At 48.7% G+C, this 26,227-nt stretch overlaps 2 protein-coding genes across 2 annotated transcripts in view; both read left to right on the top strand.

Annotated features, from left to right (window-relative positions):
* LOC142311242 (uncharacterized) overlaps positions 1–26,227 on the top strand; it is a 278,135-nt gene that overhangs the window by 217,960 nt on the left and 33,948 nt on the right. The gene's annotated exons all lie outside the window — the stretch shown is intronic.
* The window catches only part of LOC142311241 (gastrula zinc finger protein XlCGF66.1-like), a 57,213-nt gene continuing 31,013 nt past the window's right edge, over positions 28–26,227 (top strand). The window contains exons 1-5 of the mRNA XM_075349462.1: positions 28–230; positions 19,621–19,732; positions 19,820–19,999; positions 20,083–20,206; positions 20,281–20,378. Coding sequence (XP_075205577.1) covers positions 19,646–19,732; positions 19,820–19,999; positions 20,083–20,206; positions 20,281–20,378 — 489 coding nt within the window. The 5' untranslated portion in view covers positions 28–230; positions 19,621–19,645. The remainder of the gene's footprint in view (positions 231–19,620; positions 19,733–19,819; positions 20,000–20,082; positions 20,207–20,280; positions 20,379–26,227) is intronic.

Genomic DNA, 26,227 nt, shown 5'->3' with positions numbered 1-26,227 from the left:
CCTGTAAGCACAGCCCAGTGATATATGTAGTGTGCAGGGTGCTATGTGCTGATGCCGGAGCCGTGCCTTGTCCTTTCCTCCTGTGGTGATATACGAGGACCTGTGATTTGTGGTCGGGGCTGTACATTACAGAAGCTCCTATGATATTGATGTCCGGGTCACCGTGTATCGGCCTCGAGCGTCACTCCGGCTCCTGCTCTCAGAGGCCGCATCGTGGACACAGTCTCTAGGTAAGTACAATACTTACATTTGCTGCTTTGTTTTTGGATTTTCTATGTTATGTGATTAATCCATATACAGCGGATAGAAAATATCTGCACACGGTAATATGCCAGGTTTTTGTCATGAAAAAAAGTCATACCAAGAAGAATCATTTTGGAAGTTTTCTCACCTCTAATGTCGCCTCTGTACAAATCAATTAAAAATTAACAAATATATTTTGGTGGAAAAATAGAGAACCAAAACAATATGATTGCATAAATATACACACCCGAAAACTAATACTTTGTTGAAGTACACCTTGAATTCCTGACAGTATTCAGTGTTTTTGAGCAGGAGTCTACCAGCGTGGCAATCTTTGCCCACTCTTCCATGCACTAGCTCCAAATCTGTCAGATTGCGAGGGCTTCTCCAGTGCACAGCGCCCTCTTCAGGTCACCCACAGATCTTCTTTTGGATTCAGTTCTAGGCACTGGCAAGGCCAATCCAAAACTTCCATCACCTTCTGGGTAAGCCATTCTTTTGTTGATTTGGAGGTGTGCATAGGATTGTTGTTTTGCTGAAAGGTGAAATTATTTTTCAGCATTTAGCAGAGGTCTTTAAGTTTTGACTAATATTTAGAACTGTTCATAATTCCCTACATCTTGACTAAAGCCCCAGTTCCAGCTGTTGAAAAACAGCCCCAAAGCATAATGCTGCCTCCACCATGCTTCACAGTGGGTATGTGTTTTATTGATGAAGTGCTGTGTTGTTCTTTTATGTTAAAATTAGCTTTTTGGTGTAAAGGGGCGGGGTCGTGTGGGTTGGAGAACTCTTTCTTTAATAGTTTTGCTGCTTAGGTGTGTAACGTAGCCAGAGGCAGTAGTCGTGGGCAAGGGTTGCAATCCTCATCCTGCCCTGACACGCTACAGACACGGGGTGCAGAGTGGTGTGTTGACGTGGTACTTGCTTGCAACTGGACACTCCGGACTTCAGCTGGCTTCTCTGGATCCCATTCACACCGTGCGGCAACACATTACTGTCCGGTCCCTTACTCTACCTCGCTGAAGTGTCCCTGCTGCCAGCCATATTTTTCTGGTCACCGGGTTTCATCTTCCTGCTTAATCTCTTGCCTATTCGCCACCACACTCTTCCACTCTGCTACTTGAACTTGTCTCTCTTCGGCCGGCTTCACACATCCAGCATTTTGCCGCTTTGACGGATCCGTCACACTCCAGTACAGTGCAATACAGTACAATGGCATCGAGGCAAGCTTCGGTCACATGACAGCATGTGACCGGAGCTTGCCACGATGCCATTGTACTGTACTGGAGTGTGACGGATCCGGCAAAGTGACGACATGCCGGATGTGTGAATCCGGCCTTACTCTTCCCTAACTCCATCTGACTAAAACCAGGAACTGCCGTCCTATCTCCCTTCACTGTGGACCGAACTTAACCAGTTAACACTTTCAGTCCTGTCACTATACCTTCTATCAGAGCCTCCCTTCCCTGCTAAGGAGCCCAGTGTCATCTTGTGGTAGCTGACAGTACTGTGACATAACCCCCATTACAAGGCATTTTGACATTTCCACATTACCGAACATAGCACCTAAAATCACACAGGTCAGTAACATTTCTCTTAATCACACATCTATAGGCATGACATCTTCATTGGCGGACGAGCTCTGGACACCCTCTTACAGCTGCACCCTCACTGCATTGGTTGACAGAGGTGAGCTAGATTTACTGAACCTGGGTAATGATTAGCAAACCTGAACTGTAACGTTTGGCATTCATACCGGACACCTAGTGCTTAGTTTTGAACTAGAACACGGACTTCTCAGGGAAGTCCATGTTCAATTCAGCTTTCAGAGGCCGAGCAGTTAATTTTTTTTATTTTTTATTATTATTAGTGGCTGAGTAGGGCAGAGAAATCAGCAAAATGTTTTTAATGTTCCCATTAATTTGAGTGCTGTTTTCCAACATTTGACTAATTTTCCTACCCTCCCAGCCCTTAATACTACTGCCAATCACGGAAATGCCAGAAACCCCGCAGGTCCGAAGTAATCCAATGCAAATTGTTATCCCACAACATCTCAAATAAAAGCTATAGAGCCTGGTTCAAGTGAATAGGTCTCCAGTGTTCTCTCAAGGTCATTTTTTACAAGCGGTGACGTAAATAACCTTACATGAACTCACCGCTTATGAGACATTGTGGGTCTTGCGATGCCCTCTGCGATACATTGTGAGAGTCGTGAGGTCATGTAAGGTTACTCATGTGATCAATGCTCTTGCCTATCCATTACTAACTCCTGAGCTTAATGCCAGCTGTTACTTCACAGCTGACATCAACCCCAAAACCATTACCTTAGTTGCCACCGCACCAGGCAATTGAGAAGAGTCGGGCAAAGCACCAGAATTGGCGCATCTAATGTGATGCACTACTTCTGGGGTGGCTGTGGGCTAGTATATTTAGGCTGAGAAGCGCAAAATATCCATAACCCTTCCCACACTGATAATACCAGCCCTCAGCTGTCTGCTTCACCTTGGCTGGTTATCAATTGGGGGGACCCCACACCATTTTTTTTCAATTATTTATTTATTTATTTAAGACAATTTTTGCTAAACAGCCAAGGTAAAGCTGACGGCTGGAGGCTACTATTATCAGGTTGGGAAGGGCCATAGATATTGGCCCCTTTACAGCCTGATATCAGCCCACAGCTGCTGCTTTAGCTTTTGTTAGTTAGAAAAATGGGGGGACCGAACATATTTTTTTTAATTATGTATTTATTTTTACACTTCAGCACAGCAGATTGGTTGCATTCAATCACAGACGTCGACACCAAGGGTGGGCGGGGGAAGCAGTGAATATGAATTTTGTTTAAACATCAGGTAATCAAGCAGTCTGATGGCCATCTTATTTTAGGGTATATATAATTCTCATGCTCTTACCCCTATTTGCTTTACAGCACATAAGTTTGGGTCCTCCTTGATTTATATGGTTTTTGGTTCCGGGTTTGAGTCCTAGTACCTAGACCAAACTTTGGACTAAAGTCTGGGTGACCCCAAACATCCACGGATCACAAGCCCGTCCCATCCGGCAACCCGCACTGCTCCATGTGGATACCATAAGGGAAGGCTGAACACAGGGGGATCCACTGCGTATGTGCACTGTACTGTGTCCATCTTGGATAAGGGCAACATATGGGCCATGTTTCTGTGTGAAAGGAAAAATAACAAACTAAAAAAACCAAAGAATTATAGTTGAAAAAAGTGGACATGGAGAGAATTGGGAAAAAAACAAAAGGATAATAATAAATATACAAGTTAAGTGTAATATATAAGTAATTAAATATACAGGGTGGTCCAAATGTAGGTGGACAGTATGTGTAATAGGGTTATCAAACATGGTGTAAAGTGAAACTGACTCAGTTGTCTTTAGCAACCAATCAGATTCCACCTTTCATTTTCCAAAGAGTCCGTGAAGAATGAAAAGTGGAATCTGATTGGTTGCTAAGGGCAACAGAGTCAGCTTCACTTTACACCATGTTTGATAACATTACTGTCCAGCTACTTTTGGACCACCCTGTATATGATTAATATAACACATAATGCCACAAGAAAAACAGCGTTTACATGACAACCAGAAAAGTACAAGTGCTGGATGAAAGTGCTAAGTGCTGATGAAATATCCAATGGCAAATGGAGATGAGGGCAATCATATCCATACATGATAATCATGAATAACATCCCTACTGGAAAGAAAAAAGGAAAATGAAAAACACACAATATAAAAGAAACCGGAATACTGAGTACATCTACAAATAAGTAAGGTAAACCTATGTATTACCCAAGCAATTTTAGATCCATCTCAATACTGAGTTCAGACCTTAAGATCTACCATAAACTCTTGACAGTTTGACTGATGGAATATATGTCATCACTAATTTACAAAGACAAAGTAACAGAAATGAGTAGATCGCTTGGCACAACTCCAGTCCTCGATCCAGTGCAATGCACTCAGTTTATCGACAGGAGGTGGGTACATTTCCTGAGGTTCTTGGTTCCCGTGTCTTGTTCAATTCACGTGCAAGGCGTGATGTCATCTGTGCTCTGCATAGGTGATGTCTCGTCACCTGACTAATCATCCCAAGCCTTGGATCCGGAGGGTAACTAAAGGCCGCTTTACACGTTGCGATATCGTGACCGATATCGCTAGCGTGGGTACCCACCCCCATCGGTTGTGCGACATGGGCAAATCGCTGCCCGTGGCGCACAACATCGCCCGGACCCGTCACACTACTTACCTGCCCTGCGACGTCGCTGTGACCGGCGAAACGCCTCCTTTCTAAAGGGGCGGTTCGTTCAGCGTCACAGCGACGTCACAGCTGCGTCACTGAACCGCCGCCCAATAGAAGCGGAGGAGCGGAAATGAGCGGGACGTAACATCCCGCCCACCTCCTTCCTTCCGCATAGCGGCCGGGAGGCAGGTAAGGTGAGGTTTCTCGTTCCTGCAGTGTCACACATAGCGATGTGTGCTGCCGCAGGAACGAGGAACAACTTCGTTACTGCTGCAGCAACGATATTAGAGAAGGGACCCCCATGTCACCGATGAGCGATTTTGCACGTTTTTGCAACGATGCAAAATCGCTCAAAGGTGTCACACACAACGGCATCGCTAAAGCGACCGGATGTGCGTCACAAATTCCGTGACCCCCAACGACATCGCTTGAGCGATGTCGCGGCGTGTAAAGCGGCCTTAAGCTTACGCAACTCCTGTCCACAGCCAGAGGGCACTGACCTGGATTGTGGACCAGGCTTGTGCAAAGCAATTTGCTTTAGTTAAAACAATTCAAACTATTGACAACACAAGATTTATTAATCTGATCCATTTAGTAAGAGAAATTGTATGCCTTCTCTGCTCCTCTCTATGGATGTAGAGAAGATGTTTGACCGTGTACAATGGGGATAATTAGGGGAGGTCTTAGCAAAATGTGGGTTTATAGTTAATATTTTTAGAAAAATGTTGGCCTTTTACTCATTATCATCAGCACAAGTTTTATCCTCATTCATTTCCAAACCAATTTTTACCTATAATAATGGAACTAGACTGTGGCTCCCCGCTCTCCCATGATTTTCATCCTCGCCATTGAACATCATGCAGAATCTATTTGTTCTAATACAAATATTACAGGATTCCAATTAGGCAATACATCCAATAAAATAGGCCTTATTGCACATGAAATCATTCTTGCTCTAAAAAATCCAACGCATTCTCCACCCGAAATTATAAAGTTCATTGAGACTTTTAGCCAAATCTTTTACTATAGCATAAATTCCATTAAATGCCAAGAACTTAACTTGGGTATGGACCAGACAGATTATATATAATATACGAAAACTCCTGTACCCTTTTCAATGTGATAAAGATTGTATCACTTGCCTGGGCATTTGCCTAAATATTTCTAATAAAAATATTACAAACCAATTATGACATCTAAGGATATGTGCGCACGTTGCGTCGTGTCCATGCTGAAAAATCTGCAGCGATTTGGCAGTGCATGTGTGCTTCAAATCGCTTCAGAAACACTGCATAATGGATGCAGTGTGTCTGCAGAATACAGTCATGGCCAAAAGTTTTGAGAATGCTACAAATATGAATTTTTACAAAGTCTACTGCTTTAGTTTTTCTAATGGCAATTTGCATATACTCCAGAATGTCATAAAGAGTAATCAGTTTAACAGCAATTACTTGCAAAGTCAATATTGGCTAAGAAAATGAACTTCAACCCCCAAAACACATTTCAACATCATTGCATTCCTGCCTTAAAAGGAGCAGCTAACATTGTTTTAGTGATTGTTCCATTAACACAGGTGTGGGTGTTGATGAGGACAGGGCTGGAGATCAATCAGTCATGATTAAGTAAGAATGACACCACTGGACACTTTAAAAGGAGGCTGGTGCTTTGTATCATTGTTTCTCTTCAGTTAACCATGGTTATCGCTAAAGAAACACGTGCAGCCATCATTGCTCTGCACAAAAATGGCCTAACAAGGAAGAGTATCGCAGCTACAAAGATTGCACCTCAGTCAACAATCTATCGCATCATCAAGAACTTCAAGGAGAGAGCAAACGCCAGGACCGTATCTAAAAACTGTTTCAGCTGCGGGATCGGACTACCAGCAGTGCCGCGCAAGGTCAGCAATGGCAGCAGGCTGGTGTGAGTGCTTCTGCACGCACTGTGAGGTGGAGACTGCTTGAGCAAGGCCTGGTTTCAAGGAGGGCAGCAAAGAAGCCACTTCTCTCCAGAAAAAACATCAGGGACCGACTGATATTCTGCAAAAGGTACAGGGAGTGGACTGCTGAGGACTGGTGTAAAGTCATTTTCTCAGATGAATCCCCTTTTCGATTGTTTGGGACATCTGGAAAACAGCTTATTAGGAGAAGAAGAGGTGAGCGCTACCACCAGTCTTGTCTCATGCCAACTGTTAAGTATCCTGAAACGATTCATGTGTGGGGTTGCTTCTCAGCCAAGGGAATCAGCTCACTCACAGTCTTGCCTAAAAACACAGCCATGAATAAAGAATGGTACCAGAATGTCCTCCAAGAGCAACTTCTCCCAACTGTCCAAGAGCAGTTTGGCGCCCAACAATGCCTTTTCCAGCATGATGGAGCACCTTGCCATAAAGCAAAGGTGATCACTAAATGGCTCATTGAACAAAACAGAGATTTTGGTTCCATGGCCTGGAAACTCCCCAGATCTTAATCCCATTGAGAACTTGTGGGCAATCATCAAAAGACGGGTGGACAAACAAAAACCAACAAATTCTGGCAAAATGCAAGCATTGCTTATGCAACAATGGACAGCTATCAGTCAGGATTTGATCCAGAAGTTGATTGAGAGCATGCCAGGGAGAATTGCAGAGGTCCTGAAGAAGAAGGGTCAACACTGCAAATATTGACTTGCTGCATTAACTCATTCTGTCAATATAACCTTTTGGTCTCATAATATGATTGCAATTATATTTCTGTATGCGATGTAAACATCAGACAAACACAATTAAAAACCAGAGGGCAACAGATCATGTGAAAATATAATTTTGGTGTCATTCTCAAAACTTTTGGCCATGACTGTAGATGCCAATTTCATGCACTCTGGATCCTGCCTCTCCCATAGACAGAGTGGGACCAGCATCCAAAGCGCACGAAAGAAGTGACATGTTGCTTTTTTGAGCGCAGCAATTTGGATCAAAATTTCAGCACGCAAATCGCTGCGCTCTCAAACGCAACGTGCGGATGGATTATGCACAATCTTCATAGATTGTGCTGGGGACGCAGGACGCATGAGTTTATGCTGCAGTGCAATATGCAGCGTAAACGCATGAAATTACGCAATGTGCGCACATAGCCTTAAAGGGAATCTGTCATATGAAAAAAATGCTATTACCTTCAGATATGGGGTTAATTCTGAAGTTTAATAGCGTTATGTACCTACCCGGCGCCCACACCTAGAGCCCCGCTGCCAGGAGGAAATTTAACTTTTTCCTCCCAGCAACATTAGGCATTCAGTCATAGGGGTGGTGCCATTGCAATTTCACTCACTGCTAGTGAGCGGCGGCGGACGTAACCGTGACCTCGCACTGACTGACTGCCAGCTCTAAAGGGTGCGATTGCTAGCGATGTTGCGAGCGATAGCAGCCGCCCCCGTCGTTGTTGCAATATGTGGTGATCGCTGCCGTAGTGAACATTATCGCTACGGCAGCGTCACATGCACATACCTTATGAGCGACGTCGCTGTGACCGCGGAACAATCCCTCCTTCAAGTGGGAGGTGCGATCGGTGTCATGGCGACGTCACTGCGGCATCACTAAGCGGCCGCTCAATAGCAGAGGAGGGGTGGAGATGAGCGGAACATGCCGCCCACCTTCTTCCTTCCTCATTGCCGGTGGACGCAGGTAAGGAGATGTTCGTCGTTCCTGCAGCGTCACACACAGCGATGTGTGCTGCCACAGGTACGACGAACAACATCGTACCTGCAGCAGCAACGATATTAAGGAAATGAACGACGTGTCAACGAGCAACGATTTTTCATGTTTTTCCGCTCGTTGATCGTCGCTCATTGGTGTCACACGCTGCGATGTCGCTAACGGCGCCGGATGTGCGTCACTAACGTCGTGACCCCGACTATATAGCATTAGCGATGTTGCAGCGTGTAAAGCACCCTTAAGGCTGGGGACACACTGGCATTAATGCGAGTCAATTGTATGACAGTCGCCTCCCACTCTGCTGGAGTGTAAGCCGAGTGTCATGCGACTGTCACGCCACTGTGCTGTGATCTTGTAATCTCAGGACAGCCGCGAAGGAGAGGGAGGGAGTAATTTCCTCCATTGTCAGCTGATGCGATTCTCGCAGTACACTCACATTACACCGGTGTAATGCGAGTGCAATGCGATGTTTCTCTAGACTTGTATGGGTGCGAGAGAAAACAAATCGGATTCCCCCCGCAGCATGCTACGATTGTTTTCTCGGTTCGATTAGTGCTGAGCGGGACCATAGAATAATATTGGTCCGAGTGGAATGCAATTTTTTTTTATCGAATTCCACTCGCCGTGTGTGCTGACTCTAATGAGTCTGCTGTCAAAGCTTCTGATGAACAATCACATTCCCTGACTTTAATGTTAATTCTATTAAACAATTGGAAGAATCCCTTCACTGGCCCATCATCACAACTTGTTAGATTAATTTAAAACAATTTTAAAAATGTTTGAGGCTATCATCAAGCTATAAAATACTTAGACTCCAGGACAATTTAGCCTTCTTTCATATTTCGAAATGGACAGCGGACTTTGATCACCAATGTTTAGACAATCAATAGGTGGAATTCTTCTCTATACTGCCCGATATCTCCAATTGTGTTAATCCCTTGTAAAACTCCAGGAAGATTCTGTATAGATGGTATTTCCTAAGAAGATCAGATAGAATATATCAGAATCACTGTGCCTCCCGTTGTTGGAACAGCGCCATTATCATCAATATATAACTTATTTGTAGGACTGCTCAGTAATTTCTCCACTATGGGAAATGATAAGCAAACGTCTTGTACTTACAAAAGCTTTTTGACTGCCAGTCAAGCTTTACTTATGCTAGATTTAGAAAAGTTTGCTAGCATTCACAGATTAGTTATTGTACATTGGATCAAAGTTACAAGAATGAAGATGGCTGAAGTACCATCACTCGCTAGCACAGTATTATGTCACCACATAACCCCTACACAGTGTGATGTTCCCACACAACCCATTTAAAACACTATGTTGTTCACACAGAGCACTCATGCAGAATGATAACCCACACAGCCCCCTAGCACTGTATTTTGTACCCACACAGCTCTCCAGCACACTATGGTAACACATTGTCTCCTACACTGTATGATGTCCCCACCCAGCCCCCATGCAGAATGATGTCCCCATACAGCCCCCTAGCACAATATGATGTCCCCACACAGCTCCCTTAAACACTATGATGTCCCCACCCAGTCCCCATCATGCAGAATGAAGTCCCCACACAGCCCCCTGGCACACTATGATGTCCCCACCCAGCCCCCATGCAGAATGATGTCTCCACATAGCCCCCTAGGACAGTATTATGTCCCCACACAGTTCCCTTGCACAATATGATGTATTCACACAGCTCCTAAGTACAATACGATGTCCTCCACACAGCCCCCTTAAACACTACAATGTCCCCACACTGCCCCCTAGCACATTGTCATACCTCCCAACCGTCCCGGATACAGCGGGACAGCCCCGGATGCAGGCCACACTTTCTGGATGCCTTCCATGGCATCTATGCAGCTGGGCACGCTGCTTTGCTGTCGTCCACGCCCTCTCTGAATGCTGGACACATACACTCCTTGGGATGCCTTCCTTTTCCCCTCCTGCTGCTCGTTCTATGCTGGCCACGCCCCCTTTGCCTGCCTCTTCTGCCCAGGATTCTCACACGTGACCGGCTCTCCACAGCGGCTGCTTCGTTTGTTCTGCAACTGAGGTAAGAGCAGCAGCAGGGAGAGAGCAGTGTGAGTGAGCAGTGTGAGTGCAGTAGGACAGCGCAGAGTGAGTGCAGGAGGACAGCGCAGAGTGAGTGCAGGAGGACAGCGTAGAGTGAGTGCAGGAGGACAGCGTAGAGTGAGTGCAGGAGGACAGCGTAGAGTGAGTGCAGGAGGGCAGCGCAGAGTGAGTGCAGGAGGGGGAGCAGGGGAGAGTACAGCACTTGTCTTCTCAGGTCCCCCTGAACCTGCAATAGAAAAAAGCAGAAACAGAGGGGACTCAGAGAAAGCAACCAGAGTAGCCCCCAGTGCCCCCCCAGTGCTGCCATCCTGTGCCCTCAGTGCTGCCATCCTGTGCCCTCAGTTCCCCCAAGTACTGCCAGCCTGTGCCCTCAGTGCCCCGCTGCAGTGCTGCCAGCCTGTGCCCTCAGCGCCCCCCCCCCCCCCGCAGTGCTACAAGCTTATGCCCTCAGCACCCTCCAGTGCTGCCAGCTTGGGCCCTGAGCGTCTTCCACTGCTGCCAGCCTGTGCCCTAAGCATCCCTAGGGCCAGTATGTATGCCCCACAGGCCACCACTGTCAGTATCTAGGCTCCACAGGGCCCAGTAATGTGTATGCCCCCCCACTGACCCCAGTAATGTTTATGCCCCTAGTAATGTGTATGCCCCCCCCCACGGACCCCAGTAATGTGTATGCCCCCTCCACTGACCCCAGTAATGTTTATTCCCCTAGTAATGTGTATGGCCCCCCCCCACGGACCCCAGTAATGTGTATGCCACCCGAGTAACATGGATGCCCCCAGTGATGTCTATGCACCCCCAGTAATATGTATACCCCCTGGTAACCCCAGTAACATATATGCCCCACCCAGTGCTGTTTATGCCCCCTATGCTGTATTTGCCCCCAGCCATCACGCAGTGCGACCTGCACAGCCACATACCCTGGAGGAGCTGGACGAAGACAAGCGGGGGAGGTGAGTAAGGCTGCTGCCGACTTCCCCATATTAATACCTCTAATGTGTCTGTGTGTATGATGTGTGTATGACTGTTTGTAGATTTACGTCTGTTCATGTGAATTTTGTAAATTTTTCTTCAAATATATGTGTGTACTAGCTGTACTATCGTCGGTCGGTCTGCCCCCTCTCTTACTCACAGCTCACTGGCATCTCGCTGCACAGCGTTCACACTGCTCCGGCGGCTTTTCCTCTTTTGAAAATGCCGGTCGCTCATTATTCCATCTCATGTTCCCTGCTTTCCCCGCCCACCAGCACCTATGATTGGTTACAGTCAGACACGCCCTCACGCTGAGTGACAGCTGTCTCACTGCAACCAATTACAGCCGCCGGTGGGCAGGTCTATATTGTGGAGTAAAATAAATAATTAAAAAAAACGACGTGCGGTTTCCCCCCCCCCCAATTTTGATACCAGCCAGGGTAAAGCCACACGGCTCAAGGCTGGAATTCTCAGGATGGGGAGCTCCACATTATGGGGAGCCCCCCAGCCTAACTATCAGCCAGCAGCCGTGCGGAATTGCCAAATCCATTAGATGTGCCAGTCCTGGGACTCTACCCGGCTCATCCAGAATTGACCTGGTACGATGGCAATCGGGGTAATAAGGAGTTAATGGCAGCCCATAGCTGCCACTAAGTCTTAGGTTAATCATGGCAGGCGTCTCCTTGAGATACCTTCCATGATTAACCTGTAAGTTAAAGAAAATAAACACACACATCCAAAAAATCCTTTTATTTGGAATAAAAGACAAAAAAAACCCACCCTCTTTCACCACTCTATTAATTTCCAAATACCCCTCCAGGTCCGATGTAATCCAGATGAGGTTTCGCGACGCATCCAGCTCTGCTACATGAAGCTGACAGGAGCGGTCACAGACCAGACCGCTCTCTATCAGCTCCACGCAGCAACTGAAGTGAGCCGCACGATCAGCGATGACGTCACTCAGGTTACCCGCGGCCACCGCTGGATCCTCCAACTGTTACAGCAAGTTGCCCGAGTGACTGAAGTGAGCAGCGCGATCAGCGATGACATCACAGGTGAGTTGCGGTCTCAGATGGAGGACTCCAGCTGGCCGCGGGTAACTTGAGTGATGGCACCGCTGATCGCACTGCTCACTTCAGTCACTCAGGGGATTTGCGGTCACCGGTGAGTCCTTCACCGGTTGACCGCTAACCAGGACGCGACAGACAGAGCCGCGGGGTGACAATGAAGTCGGGTGAAGTTCATCCGAGTTCATTCTCATCGCGTGACTCTGTCTGCTGTCAGCGGGCATGTAGCAGAGCTGAATTGACGGGGGGAACGCACTGCCAAAAATGCATGCAAAACACATGGAAAAGGCATCCAAAATGCATGCGTTTTGGATGCATTTTTTTTTTTACAAACAGTGTTTACATTTCTCCAGTCTGCCAGAGGGTGTGTTCTTTTCCGCACTGCGCACATACCAAGCTGAGGTCACACTGGCATATCACGTGATGTGATATGCTAATGACCCTCGGCTCCTGCTGTGCTATGAGCGTGAGCCATTACACTGTGATCTGATCCTGCGATCGGATCACAGCTGAGGAGGAGAGGGAGGGATTAAGGATGTCAGGCGTTCAGTTGGGATGAGCCCTGGGCCTTGCTGTCTTTTTAAAGGCGACTGGATCAGCGGACGAGAGCACCCACTGACCCCTGTGTCTCTACAATTGGAACAATCAGAACAGTAAGTTGCCCATATTCACTAATTCCTCCCATTAACCAAAAGCACAGTATTACAGATATTTTATCTAATAGAGCGGATCTGTCATGAAGTCTGCAGTTTAGTACATGGGGCAGATTTAGGGGAAAGATCTGCTTTAAAACAGAATTTTGTGGTCTAAAATATTCTAGTTTAAATGTAACACGGCCAAGTTTGCATTTATATTTTAATTTACTACTTAGAAATAAATCTCTGTATATTTTTTTAATTATTGTTTCTAAAACAATGATTGTCATTGCTGACTGGGCGTGGTTATAGGCGTGGGCATGGGCGTGGCCTAAAAATTTGCCGCTACGCGCGCCGCATAATTTATCCCTCTTTCCATTCTTTCAAAGTTGGGAGGTATGCATTATTATGTCCCCTCACATGTCCGAGAATACAGATACCAGTGAAAGTGAGGCACTGGGAGGAGCGCGGCCGCGTGGTGTGGGACGCCATAGTATAGAGCTCTTTGGCTGTCCCAGTCTGCATGCCGCACCGGAACAACCAGAGGGCTGCATGTGGCCAATGGGCTGCACTTTGTCCACGTCAGTATTGTTATGATTCGAGAAGTTTCTCTTTTCTTTATCGTTCCTTTGGGAGACCCAGACCATGGGTGTTTAGCTTCTGCCTCCGGAGGACACACAAAGTACTACACTTAAAAGTGTAGCTCCTCCCTCTGAGCTTATACACCCCCTGGTAGCCAGTCCTAGCCAGTTTATTGCTTTGTGTCAGGAGGCATACATCCACACATGCATTCTCATCTGATTTGTTTGACTTTTGGAAAGAGTTTGAAGAAAAGCGGGTCCATGTCTGGACCCCCCGCATGTCCCTTCTCACCCCACTGTGTCGGCGGTGTTGTTAAGGTTGATTTACAAGGCTGCAGCCTTACATGCCGCGCTCCTTCACCATCCCTTCTGGGCTCTGGCTTGAAGTGGGAGCCAGCACGGTCTCCATGCCTGGCAGGAGTCCGGTCTCCATCCACAGCCCCTTGAGGATTCTGTTGGACCGGAGCACTCATCCCCAGGAACATGGCCCTGCGTCTCAGCAGCTAAGTACCTGAGACGTTTATGTTGGGGGTCCCGGTTCTTTATTGTAAGGGGAGAGTATGCTGTATGTGATTGTTTTAACTTTTCCGGCGGATTCTCTAGCTTTTGCCTGAGAACCGCGCCGATGGTGCCTGCTTGTCGGCCTCGCCGCTTAAATTTAGGCCCCAGCTTCGCCGGAGGCCTAGTTTCATTTTCCTGCCCTCGCATGTCACTCATGCAGAGGGACAGGTTCGGCTCCTCCCGGCGGCCGTTCTACACAGGGGAGGGACACTCCCCACTGCTGGGGCGTCCCTCCTTCCCTGCAGGTCTCTATAGCCCCCCAGTTCCCGCTCTTTTATAGGAACGCCCCCTAGTCATTTCTCAGGCAGAGTTCACTCTGCTCTAGGACATCCTGCATTCTGCATCTCTGCTGAGGTGCTGCGACTGGGGGACCGGGCTTCGGGATCTGAAGGGCACACAACACCGCGCTCAGCGGTCTGGTAAGCCACAGCCGGTCTCCGGTTGTGGACCTCTGTATATTCTCCCTGGGGTTCATTCTCTGCAAAGCCCCCACTCCAGCAGCATGTCTCACACAAGGAGCAAGGCTCCAAAGCTTTATTCTGCATGCACTGCATGTAAGCTTCTGTTGCCTGAGCCGAGCATTTATCCACACTGTGATGGTTGCTCTAACTTGGCGATGCCACAGCCTGGAGTCTCGCCCCCAGTGGTCTCTCAGGCTGCTGCTGCACCTGTGACTGAACCCCCGGCCTGGGTAGAGTCTTTTTCTAGGTCCATATCCCAGTCATTTGCTGAGTCCATGGGACTTTTGTCCAGGACTTTGATGAATATGCATCAGCCTCCCTCACAGGGTGCCTCTAATACTCTTGACAGAGGACTCCTATCCTCTGACCTCCGTCCATCGGAGCTTACGGAGGATTCATCATCTGATCCCAGACCCCGTCCTTCTAAGAGAAGGCGCAGGGTTTCCTCCCCCTCCCCATCCCACGCCTCTGTCTCAAGAGCTGACTCCCAAGATGAGGAGGATGCCCTCACTGGGGGCTCGGAGGCTATGTATCCCATCGATTTCTCTGAGGGTGACTCAGATCTTAGTGATTTGATTGCTTCTATTAATTCTGTGCTGGATCTCAATCCGCCAGTGTCAGAGGAGCAACTCTCTTTGGCAGAGAAACATCAGTTTACCTCGCCTAAGAGAGTGAAGAGTGTGTTCTTTAACCACTCCAGTTTTCAGACCGCTGTGACCAAACCCAGGGCCTGCCCTGACAAACGCTTTCCAAAGCGTGGTTCTGATGACCGGTTTCCATTTCCACCTGAGGTGGTCAAGGAGTGGTCTCACTCCCCAAAGGTAGACCCTCCGGTGTCTAGGCTTTCAGCCCGGACCGTTGTGTCGGTGGCTGACGGCACCTCACTTAAGGATTCCACTGACCGTCAGATTGACCTTCTGGCCAAATCTGTGTATGAAGCTGCGGGGGCCGCGTTTTCCCCGACTTTTGCAGCAGTGTGGGCTCTCAAAGCCATCTCTGCTTCTCTAGAGGAGATGTATTCCCTCACCAAGGAATCTATGCCTGAGATGGTTACCTTAACTGCTCAGGCTTCAGCTTTTTCATCTTATGCCATGTCTGCCATGCTAGAGGCTGCTCACCACACTGCGGTGGCTTCAGCTAATTCTCTTGTTATCCGCAGGATTTTGTGGCTTAGAGAGTGGAAGGCAGATGCTTCTGCTCCCTTTTGCTGGTTCACGGCTGTTTGATGAACAGCTGGATGAAATCATTAAAGAAGCTACTGGCGGGAAGAGTACTTCCATGCCACAAACCAAGACCAGGAAACCCGCCCAGGGTAGGAATCAATCGAGGTTTCGTTCCTTTCGTTCCTCCAACTGGTCATCCTCTAAGCCTTCCGCCTCGTCCGCTAACTCAGCCAAGGATCAGAAATCCAACTGGCGCCCAAAAGCGCGTCCGCAGAAGACCGCAGGAGGTTCTGCCACTAAGGCAGCTTCCTCATGACTCTCGGCCCGCTCCAGCCACGTCCTTAGTCGGTGGCAGGCTCTCCCACTTTGGCGACGCTTGGTTAAAGCAAGTCTCCGATCAGTGGGTGAGAGACATCATATCTCACGGCTACAGGATAGAATTCTCTTCCAGCCCTCCAAACAGATTTTTTTCTCTCAACTCCCCCCTGCTCCAAGGCCGCCGCCTTCTCGCAGGCCGTGGCGTCCTTGCAGGCAAACGGAGTGATTGTCCCAGTTCCCGCTCAGGAACGGTTCAGAGGTTTTTACTCAAATCTCTTCTTAGTTCCAAAAAAGGACGGTACCTTCCGGCCCATCCTGGATCTCAAGCTTCTCAACAAGCATGTCCGGGTGCGGCATTTTCGCATGGAGTCTCTGCGATCAGTCATTGCCTCTATGACCCAAGGGGAGTTCCTGGCGTCCATCGACATCAGAGATGCCTATCTACATGTGCCAATCGCAGTGTCACATCAGCGTTGGTTACGTTTTGCGATAGGAGAGGATCATTTCCAATTCGTGGCTCTCCCCTTCGGGTTAGCCACGGCCCCTCGGGTATTCACCAAGGTCATGGCGGCGGTGATTGCGGTCCTGCACCTCCAGGGGTTAGCAGTGCTTCCTTATCTGGACGACCTTCTGGTCAAGGGTACATCCAGCGCAGACTGTGAGCGGAGTGTTTCGCTCACTCTCGCCACCCTAGCCCAATTCGGGTGGATTGTCAATCTTCCCAAATCCACTCTGACTCCGACCCAGAGTCTCACGTACCTAGGGATGCAGTTCGAGACTTTGCCGGCACTTGTGAAGTTGCCCTTAATCAAACAGCAGTCTCTCCGGCTAGCGGTGCGCTCTCTCCTGAGGCCCCGCCGTTATTCCCTCAGGCGCCTGATGTAGGTGCTGGGTCAAATGGTGGCCTCCATGGAGGCGGTTCCCTTTGCCCAGTTCCATCTGCGTCCTCTGCAGCTGGACATTCTCCGCTGTTGGGACAAGCGGCCTTCCTCCTTACAGAGGTTAGTGGCTCTGTCGCCACGGACCAGGAGCTCTCTTCAGTGGTGGCTTCGACCCCTCTCCCTGTCCCAAGGGTGCTCCTTCCTGACTCCGTCCTGGGTGATTCTCAACACGGATGCCAGCCTATCCGGCTAGGGAGCAGTACATCTCCACCACAGAGCACAGGGCACTTGGACTCCGTCCGAGTCAGCCCTTTCAATCAATGTGCTGGAAACCAGAGCTGTGCTTCTAGCTCTCCTAGCCTTTCACCACCTGTTGGCGGGCAGGCACATTCGAGTCCAGTCAGACAACGCGACAGCGGTTGCCTACATCAATCACCAAGGCGGGACACGCAGCCAGAGGACTCCAAGTCCACCATATCCGCAGTCCACATCCCTGGCGTAGAAAACTGGGAGGCAGATTATCTCAGCCATCAATCCGTGGACGGTGGCGAGTGGTCCCTGCACCCGGCAGTGTTTCAGTCAATCTGCCGCAAGTGGGGCACTGCGGACGTGGATCTAATGGCATCCCGTCACAACAACAAGGTTCCGGTTTACGTGGCTCGCTCCCACGATCCTCAGGCCTTCGCTGCGGATTCTCTGGTTCAAGACTGGTCCCAGTTTAGTCTGTCCTACATGTTTCCCCCTCTAGCTCTCTTGCCCAGAGTTCTGCGCAAGATCAGAATGGAGGGCCGTCGAGTCATCCTCATTGCACCGGACTGGCCCAGGCGAGCTTGGTATCCGGACCTGCTCCAACTGTCCGTGGAGATGCCGTGGCATCTTCCGGACCGTCCAGACCTGCTCTCGCAAGGTCCGTTTTTCCGCCCGAATTCTGCGGCACTCAAATTGACGGCGTGGCTCTTGAGTCCTGGATTTTGACGGCTTCTGGTATTCCTCCTGAAGTCATCTCCACTATGACTCGGGCCCGTAAGTCTTCCTCCGTCAAGATCTATCACAGGACTTGAAAAATTTTCCTGTCCTGGTGTCGCTCTTCCGGCCATTCTCCTTGGCCATTCTCGTTGCCGACCCTTCTGTCTTTTTTACAGTCCGGTCTGCAGCTAGGACTGTCCCTCAACTCTCTCAAGGGACAAGTCTCAGCTCTATCAGTGCTGTTCCAGCGGCGTCTCGCCCGGCTGGCTCAGGTCCGCACCTTCATGCAAGGTGCGTCTCACATCATTCCGCCTTATCGGCGGCCCTTGGATCCCTGGGACCTTATCTTGGTCCTCACGGTATTGCAGAAACCCCCTTTCGAGCCCCTTAGGGAGGTTTCTTTGTATCGTCTTTCTCAAAAGGTGGCCTTTCTAGTTGCCATAACTTCTCTCAGGAGAGTCTCTGATTTGGCTGCGCTCTCCTCGGAGTCACCTTTTTTGGTTTTTCACCAAGACAAGGTAGTTCTCCGTCCGACCCCGGACTTTCTTCCTAAGGTGGTCTCTCCCTTCCACCTTAACCAGGATATTTCCTTGCCTTCCTTCTGTCCGGCCCCTGTTCATCGCTTTGAGAAAGCGCTGCATACTCTAGATCTGGTGCGTGCTCTCCGGATTTATGTGTCTCGCACCGCTGCGCTTAGGCGGTGCACCTCTCTTTTTGTGCTAACCACAGGGCGGCGCAAGGGTCTCTCTGCTTCTAAGCCGACCTTGGCCCGTTGGATTAGATCGACCATTTCGGACGCCTACCAGAGTACTCAGGTGCCTCCCCCGCCGGGGATCAAAGCACACTCGACCAGAGCTGTCAGTGCCTCTTGGGCTTTTAGGCACCAGGCTACGGCTCAACAAGTCTGTCAGGCTGCCACTTGGACTACCCTGCATACCTTTTCGAAGCACTACCAAGTGCATGCTCATGCTTCGGCAGATGCGAGCTTGGGCAGACGCATCCTTCAGGCGGCTGTCGCCCACTTGTGAAGTTAGGCTCTGCCTACTTCTTAGTTTTTTCTGTTTATTCCCACCCAGGGACAGCTTTGGAACGTCCCATGGTCTGGGTCTCCCAAAGGAACGATAAAGAAAAAGAGAATTTTGTTACTTACCCTAAATTCTTTTTCTTATAGTTCCGTATTGGGAGACCCAGCTCCCTCCCTGTTGCCTGTTGGCAATTTTCTTGTTCCGTGTGTTATCACCGGCTGTTGTCGTGGACAGAGTCTCCGGTTGTTCCGGTTCTTACTCGGTTCTACTTGTGGGTGGCTATTCTCCTTCAGCTTTTGCACTAAACTGGCTAGGACTGGCTACCAGGGGGTGTATAAGCTCAGAGGGAGGAGCTACACTTATAAGTGTAGTACTTTGTGTGTCCTCCGGAGGCAGAAGCTAAACACCCATGGTCTGGGTCTCCCAATACGGAACTATAAGAAAAAGAATTTACGGTAAGTAACAAAATTCTCTTTTTCTTTCCCTTTTTATGCCACCAACTTTTTGTTTTCTTCATTTCATTAATAAACTATATATTATTACTGTTATTTTTGAAAACTTTAATTAAAGTAATATGAAAGTTATAGCTGGGGCAGGATGTGCACATGCCTGGATGGAGATTTCTTACATAGAATTCTTTATGGTTTTACATTGTCCCATCTTCTTTATATTCAGATTCCTACAATATCAGATCTTCTCAGTATACTGTATATCTTCTGTTTTAATAGATCTTTGCTGATTAACTTGTTAAGGATGGATAGGAACAGTAGGAACAGAGACGAGACGGCGGAAAGGCTATTACACCTCACCCTAGAGATCATCTTCAGGCTTACTGGAGAGGTGAGTTTCTGAAGAGGTCACATTACCTCATTCTTATCTATGCAAATGTCTATAGTGAGATTTAATAATATATCTCTTTATAAATAGGATTACACAATAGTGAAGAAGACCTCTAGTGAGTGGTGTCAGAACTCTGTGTCTGAAGAATGGGGGAGAACCCTGAGCCCAATGATAGGGCCTCCACCTCACCCCCCGATCCATGAGGACATCAATGAGCAGAAGATCCTAGAACTCACCTACAAGATCATTGAGCTGCTGACTGGAGAGGTGATATTGGTGTGAATTCTGGGACTCTATACGGTAATGTTATGAAGGGATCAGGGTGATAACTACATCATTGTGTATGTCAGGTTCCTATAAGGTGTCAGGATGTCGCAGTCTATTTCTCCTTAAAGGAGTGGGAGTATTTAGAAGAACACAAAAAACTGTATACGGCTAACATGATGGAAGTTTCACAGCTCCTCACATCACCAGGTAATAGACAGGACTATATGCATAATTATCTGTATGTAATGAATTAATTCAGTCCCTGTATGTGTTTCCTACAGTTCTGTCCAGTAAGAAGACAACACCAGAGAGATGTCCCCATCCTCTTCTTCCAGAGGACTGTTCAGAAAAATATCACAGTGTTCCTCAGGATGATCAGGTAGCTGGAGACAAGATTTCATGAAATCTTCTCCGAGATATGTAGAAGGCTGTGAATGTCTTGTCTTAAGTCTTGTTTTATCCACAATGAGTGCCCAATTTATTAGAGACACACCTGTCTCCTAATTGTGAATTTACTATATGGAAATAAGACCCGTAATCCTGCAGTGCAGCAAAAAATCTAATGATCAGTTTTTAGTGTGAATTTACATTAGGATTTGAAAAGCGAGTGACTATCAACAAGGCATGATCATCAATATTAGGGTCAGGGCCAAAGTTTCAAAAATATGTCAACCTTAGGAGTGGAGATGAGCAATCCTGACAAGGATCGGATTGGTTCAGGATCACTGAACCCGCCTGAGATCGCCGATCGGATTGGCGATCCTAGCCGAACCCATTAAATTCAATGGGAGGCAAAGGGATGTGTTATAAAATGGTGTAGGGGGGCTGTAAAAGAAAGAAAATAAAAAAGGGGGGAAGCAGTACATACTTACCGAGTTTCCCCATGGCTGCAGTGCTATTTCCGGGGCTGATAATTATCCTTCACACATTGCTGCCGTTGGACCACGCCCCACCCTCTGAGACAGCATCTGTGATTGGTTGAAATCACAAGCGCTGTCTGCGCTATTAGGGTCAGGGCCAAAGTTTAAAAAATCTGCCCACATTAGGAGGGGTTTATGTGCGATGGTGTCAACAGTATACGGAGAATGTTCTAATTGAGGAAAATCATAAAAATGAAAGGGGATGTTGTGAATGTATATAACTCATCCAGGAAGAAATCAAGAATCATCCTGAGGAACAGGTGGTGCATGGTCATGAAAATTGTAGTTGAGTACTACACTAATGCCGGCGTCACACGGGACGATCTATCGTGCGATCGCACGAGCGATCGTACCCGCCCCCGTCATTTGTGCGTGACGGGCAATTTGTTGCCCATGGCGCACAAAGTCGTTAACCCCCTGTCACACGTACTTACCTCCCGGACGACGTCGCTGTGGGCGGCGAACATCCTCTTCCTGAAGGGGGAGGGACGTTCGGCGTCACAGCGACGTCACACAGCGGGCGGCCAATAGAAGCGGAGGGGCGGAGATGAGCGGGACGTAAACATCCCGCCTACCTCCTTCCTTCCACATTGCCGGCGGGACACAGGTGAGCTGTGTTCGTCGTTCCCGAGGTGTCACACGGAGCGACGTGTGCTGCCACGGGAACGATGAACAACCGGAGCACAGAAGGAGGACTGACATTTTGAAAATGAACGACGTGTCAACGAGCAACGATAAGGTGAGTATTTTGCTCGTTCACAGTCGTTCGGAGGTGTCACAAGGTACGATATCTCTGACGATGCTGGATGTGCGTCACTAACGACGTGACCCTGACGACATATCACCCGATGTATCGTACCGTGTGACGCCGGCATAATACTCAAAATAACATGTCTGCATGTGCTTGGTATTCTTAAGCACAGATGGATTATACATGAATAGTTTCAGTGCCATTGTTATATGCAATAACTGTAGAAAAAGACATGAATCGCACATCCAAAATCATACTTTAATAATAAGTTTAATAATAAGTTTTATTTCTATAGCGCCAACATATTTCGCAGCGCTTTACAATTAAGAGGGGACATGTACAGACAATATGAGACAATACAAAATAACAAAATTAAGATACCAGGAAGAGTGAGGGCACTGCTTGTAAGCTTACAGCATACATTGATCTAATGCTGCTAGGCAAACGTTTATATAGCTGAACATAAGGTTCTTGGTTTAACATTCTGATCAGACTGTATGAAGCCCTCTGTCTTGTTATGGCAATCCTCTGAGTGGGTCCCTAACTTATTTTAAGCCTTAAAGGTGCGGCGCCGCACACCAATCACTGCCACAGGGACAGTGCCCCAGCAGCGCAGGTGACCTGGTACCTCACAACACCTTGCTGCAAGGCTGAGACCCCATGGCTCCAGGCCCCTCCGCCACAATACCACCACTGAGTTGTAGTAATAAATCTAAAAAGTTAATAATTTTCCAGCATCTGGTATAAAAATTCCTTTACTCACCAAGAGTTAAAAATACATATAGCCTTGGGCCATGATCACAAACATATTCCATGCGTTTTGGGTGTGTCCACCTGTGACGGGGTGTACAGCAGAGCAAGGAGAGACAACAGGCCGAGGAACGATCCAACAGGTTTATTCACAAGAACACTGGAACAGCACACGATAAGTCCACGTAAAACAGATTCGGGGGCCCTTCCCGACAATCCTCGGACCGGATTACAAAGCAATCGTCCTTACAGTAGTCCAAAGAGTTCCACACAATCCCACGGGCCGCCACACAGGCCTAGCTCCGTCCGTGTCCACAGCCACACAGGCTGGAGCTCCTGCTCCCTTCAAGCTTCAGCTCACTCTGCCTGAATCTCCCAGGTAAGCAGAGTTTACACTAGTTGGACTCTAGGCCCACCTCCCCCTACTCCCAGGGATGGAAGTGCCTCAAGAGGATATAACCTTGCATTTTAGGGGGGTGATTACCTACAACAATAGAAATGTACACCGAAGTAGTTCAAATAAGACAATGAACCCAGCTTGAAATAGGAATCTGTACAGCATATACAGTGAGAGGGTAAATTACATCTTCACAATCCCTCCCCCTCCCAACTTGTGTACGTACTAGGGACCTCTACAGGTCACTGGTTAAGTACACACAGGCAGAGCGTTACTTACATGTGGCTTCATGCAGCCACGAATTGGCATCGTAGCTCTCCCACATCATTGCCCAGGAGAACAGCTGCAGGCAGACCACCCATCACCCCAACCACACATCGCCTGACCCCAAAACCAAAGCTCAGATCCACAGTGGCTGTGGGAATAGTCCTCCATTGTCCACCAGCCAGTTCAATGACAATCCCAGGTCCTCTATGGATTGCCTCAGGCCGAACCACTCGGGGATCAGCCAGTTTGAGGAAAGCACCCGAGTCACAAAATCCAACAAGTCTCTGTCCATCCAGCACAACCTCCTGCAAGTGCTTACCTCGATGAGCAGAAGTCGTCATAACTGCAGGTCGCACCCCGTAAACTCCTGGTGGTGCAACATGGGCTGAGTCACTAGGCCAGTCCTCACATAGCGGTGCCACATCTTCCTCCATGGCGCTGGGCTGTAAATAATTAACAATCCGATTGGGCGCAGGATCAGTCCTCATTTGAACAGCTGGGCAGGAGACTTGCCGATGCCCTGGCTGTCCACATTGATAGCATCTGAGCTGGGTCTCCCTCCATCCAAGGCGTCCTCTTGGGTAAGGGGTAGGGGAACTTGGAGGCCGGCTCCCACCTGAAGGTGCTGTAGGGGTTTGAGGATGATTCCTCCATGGCCTGGCTGGGCATGAGGCCTGCAAATGCCCGGGATGCCTACAAACATAACACCTGCGCTCTGTTACTTCCTCTCCCCGGCGTATTCCAGAAAGTGCAGTAGAAGCAACTGGAGGCACATTAACACGGGTATCAACATGTGGTGGCTTAGAGGAACGGGGAACAATGGGGACAGAATAACTGGGGGCATCCGGTGTTGTGGAGCTGTTAGGCGTCTCTCCATCCTCCAACAGAACCCTCCACTGAGGCTTGATGGTGAGAGCCTCATCAGCGAGAGCAGCAGCTTCCTCCACTGTCGCTGGTTTTCTCTCACGCACCCATTCCCGGATCTCAGCGGGGCACTGGGCAAAGAATTGTTCTTTTAGGATGACCTGCAGGAAGGTCTCCCAAGATAAGGCCTCCTCTGCCTCCAGCCAGCGATTACATATTTGTTTGAGTCTATGAGCATATATCTTAAAAGACACTTCCCCATCACAGGCTAAAGCACGGAACTGAGTCCTGTAAGTGTCTGGGGTCACAGCATAATGTTTTAGAATAGTCTGTTTAATCTCCGCATACTCACAGTTCCACCGAGGGTCCATAGCTCTATAGGCTTCAGCAGCTCCCCCCTCTAGGAGCCCAACCAGATGCCGGACGCGCTCCCTTTCTGGGACTTCCATTAATCGACACTGATGCTCAAAGTCCTGGAAGAAGCCCTCAATGTCACCAGCAGCCTCATTAAACTGCTTGAAGTCTTTGCGGGACACTCTGGGAAGTTCCCTCATGATGGGTGCTGGGGTTACAGTCTGTCTGGAACCTCTCGCGGCTTCCACAGCGAGCTGCTTATCCAGCAATGCCATCTCCTCCATCCTGCGCTCCTTCTCTTCAGCTCCACGCATGGCCTCCCTCTTATCTTCTATGGTGGCCTCATCTCCAAGCAGTGCCATCTTTTCCTTGTACCACACAATCCATTGACTTTTTTGGGTATTTACCTCCAGCTCCCGTCTTTCCTCCCTTTGCTGTGAGGATCCTTCCTCCACGTCATTTTGCGAGCAGACTCCTTCTAGCGCCTCAATCAGCTGCTCCTTGGAGAGTCCTTTGAAACGAACTCCTACTTCACGGGCCTTTGATTGCAGGCTCCCCAAAGTCCAGGTCTTGTACTCTGCAGTGCTGGTTCCTGATGTTGAGCCATTGTCCTCCATTCCTTCTGCTCTGATCCCAGCGCTGCCAACCAGTTTGTGACGGGGTGTACAGCAGAGCAAGGAGAGACAACAGGCCGAGGAACGATCCAACAGGTTTATTCACAAGAACACTGGAACAGCACACGATAAGTCCACGTAAAACAGATTCGGGGGCCCTTCCCGACAATCCTCGGACCGGATTACAAAGCAATCGTCCTTACAGTAGTCCAAAGAGTTCCACACAATCCCACGGGCCGCCACACAGGCCTAGCTACGTCCGTGTCCACAGCCACACAGGCTGGAGCTCCTGCTCCCTTCAAGCTTCAGCTCACTCTGCCTGAATCTCCCAGGTAAGCAGAGTTTACACTAGTTGGACTCTAGGCCCACCTCCCCCTACTCCCAGGGATGGAAGTGCCTCAAGAGGATATAACCTTGCATTTTAGGGGGGTGATTACCTACAACAATAGAAATGTACACAGAAGTAGTTCAAATAAGACAATGAACCCAGCTTGAAATAGGAATCTGTACAGCATATACAGTGAGAGGGTAAATTACATCTTCACACCACCCTTAATTGCTACATGTGTTTTTATCCATGCTTGAATAAAGAAACTAACTGTCACACTTGCCACCGGGGATGAGGCGGCGAGCAGGGGAGTAGAGTGGACTCAATGGACTACAGGTGGGAACCCGTGCTTAACCTTAGTAGGAGGAGCTTGACTAAGCGCCGCTGCCACTCCCAGGGCAGTGACCGGGACTGTGGCAGCTTAGCGGGTCAGGGAGACAGCAGGACTGAGAGAACAGAAACTCAGAGCAGCATAAGGGGCACAGTCCTGAAGGGGAACGAGCAGAACAGGTACTAGCAGTCAGAGGACATTAGGCACCAGGTGCAGAACATCCAGCATGGGTCATCAGCTGGCACCGGACCTCACGCACCAGGCATCAGGCTTACAAGAACAGGCCGAAGGCATCAGGCGCACGTCCTCAGGCACAGGTCATCAGATGGCTCAATAGTATGAATCAGCTCACCGTGGAAAAAGCTCAGACTTGATTTCGTCCTGGAGCACGGACAGGCACTGCCACAGCAGATGGCACCAGACATCAGGTACGGATAATCAGCTGGCACTGGTCATCAGGTGGCACCAGTCATCAGGCATAGGTCCTGAGGCTCAGGATCACAGGCATGAGCCGCAGCAGGGTGGCCCAGGCACAGCAGACCTGGACAGCAGCAGAGTGGTGTAGCTCTCAGCAGGATGATGTTAGTACAGCAAATACTCATGACTTCAGTAACATACAAACATTATTCGCAAGATACAGCAGGACTTCAGG

The sequence above is a fragment of the Anomaloglossus baeobatrachus genome, chromosome 5, assembly GCF_048569485.1.
Source record: "Anomaloglossus baeobatrachus isolate aAnoBae1 chromosome 5, aAnoBae1.hap1, whole genome shotgun sequence".
Lineage (NCBI taxonomy): Eukaryota > Metazoa > Chordata > Amphibia > Anura > Aromobatidae > Anomaloglossus > Anomaloglossus baeobatrachus.
The sequence above is the reverse complement of the archived record's forward strand: the minus strand, read 5'-3'. Positions and strand labels throughout refer to the sequence as shown.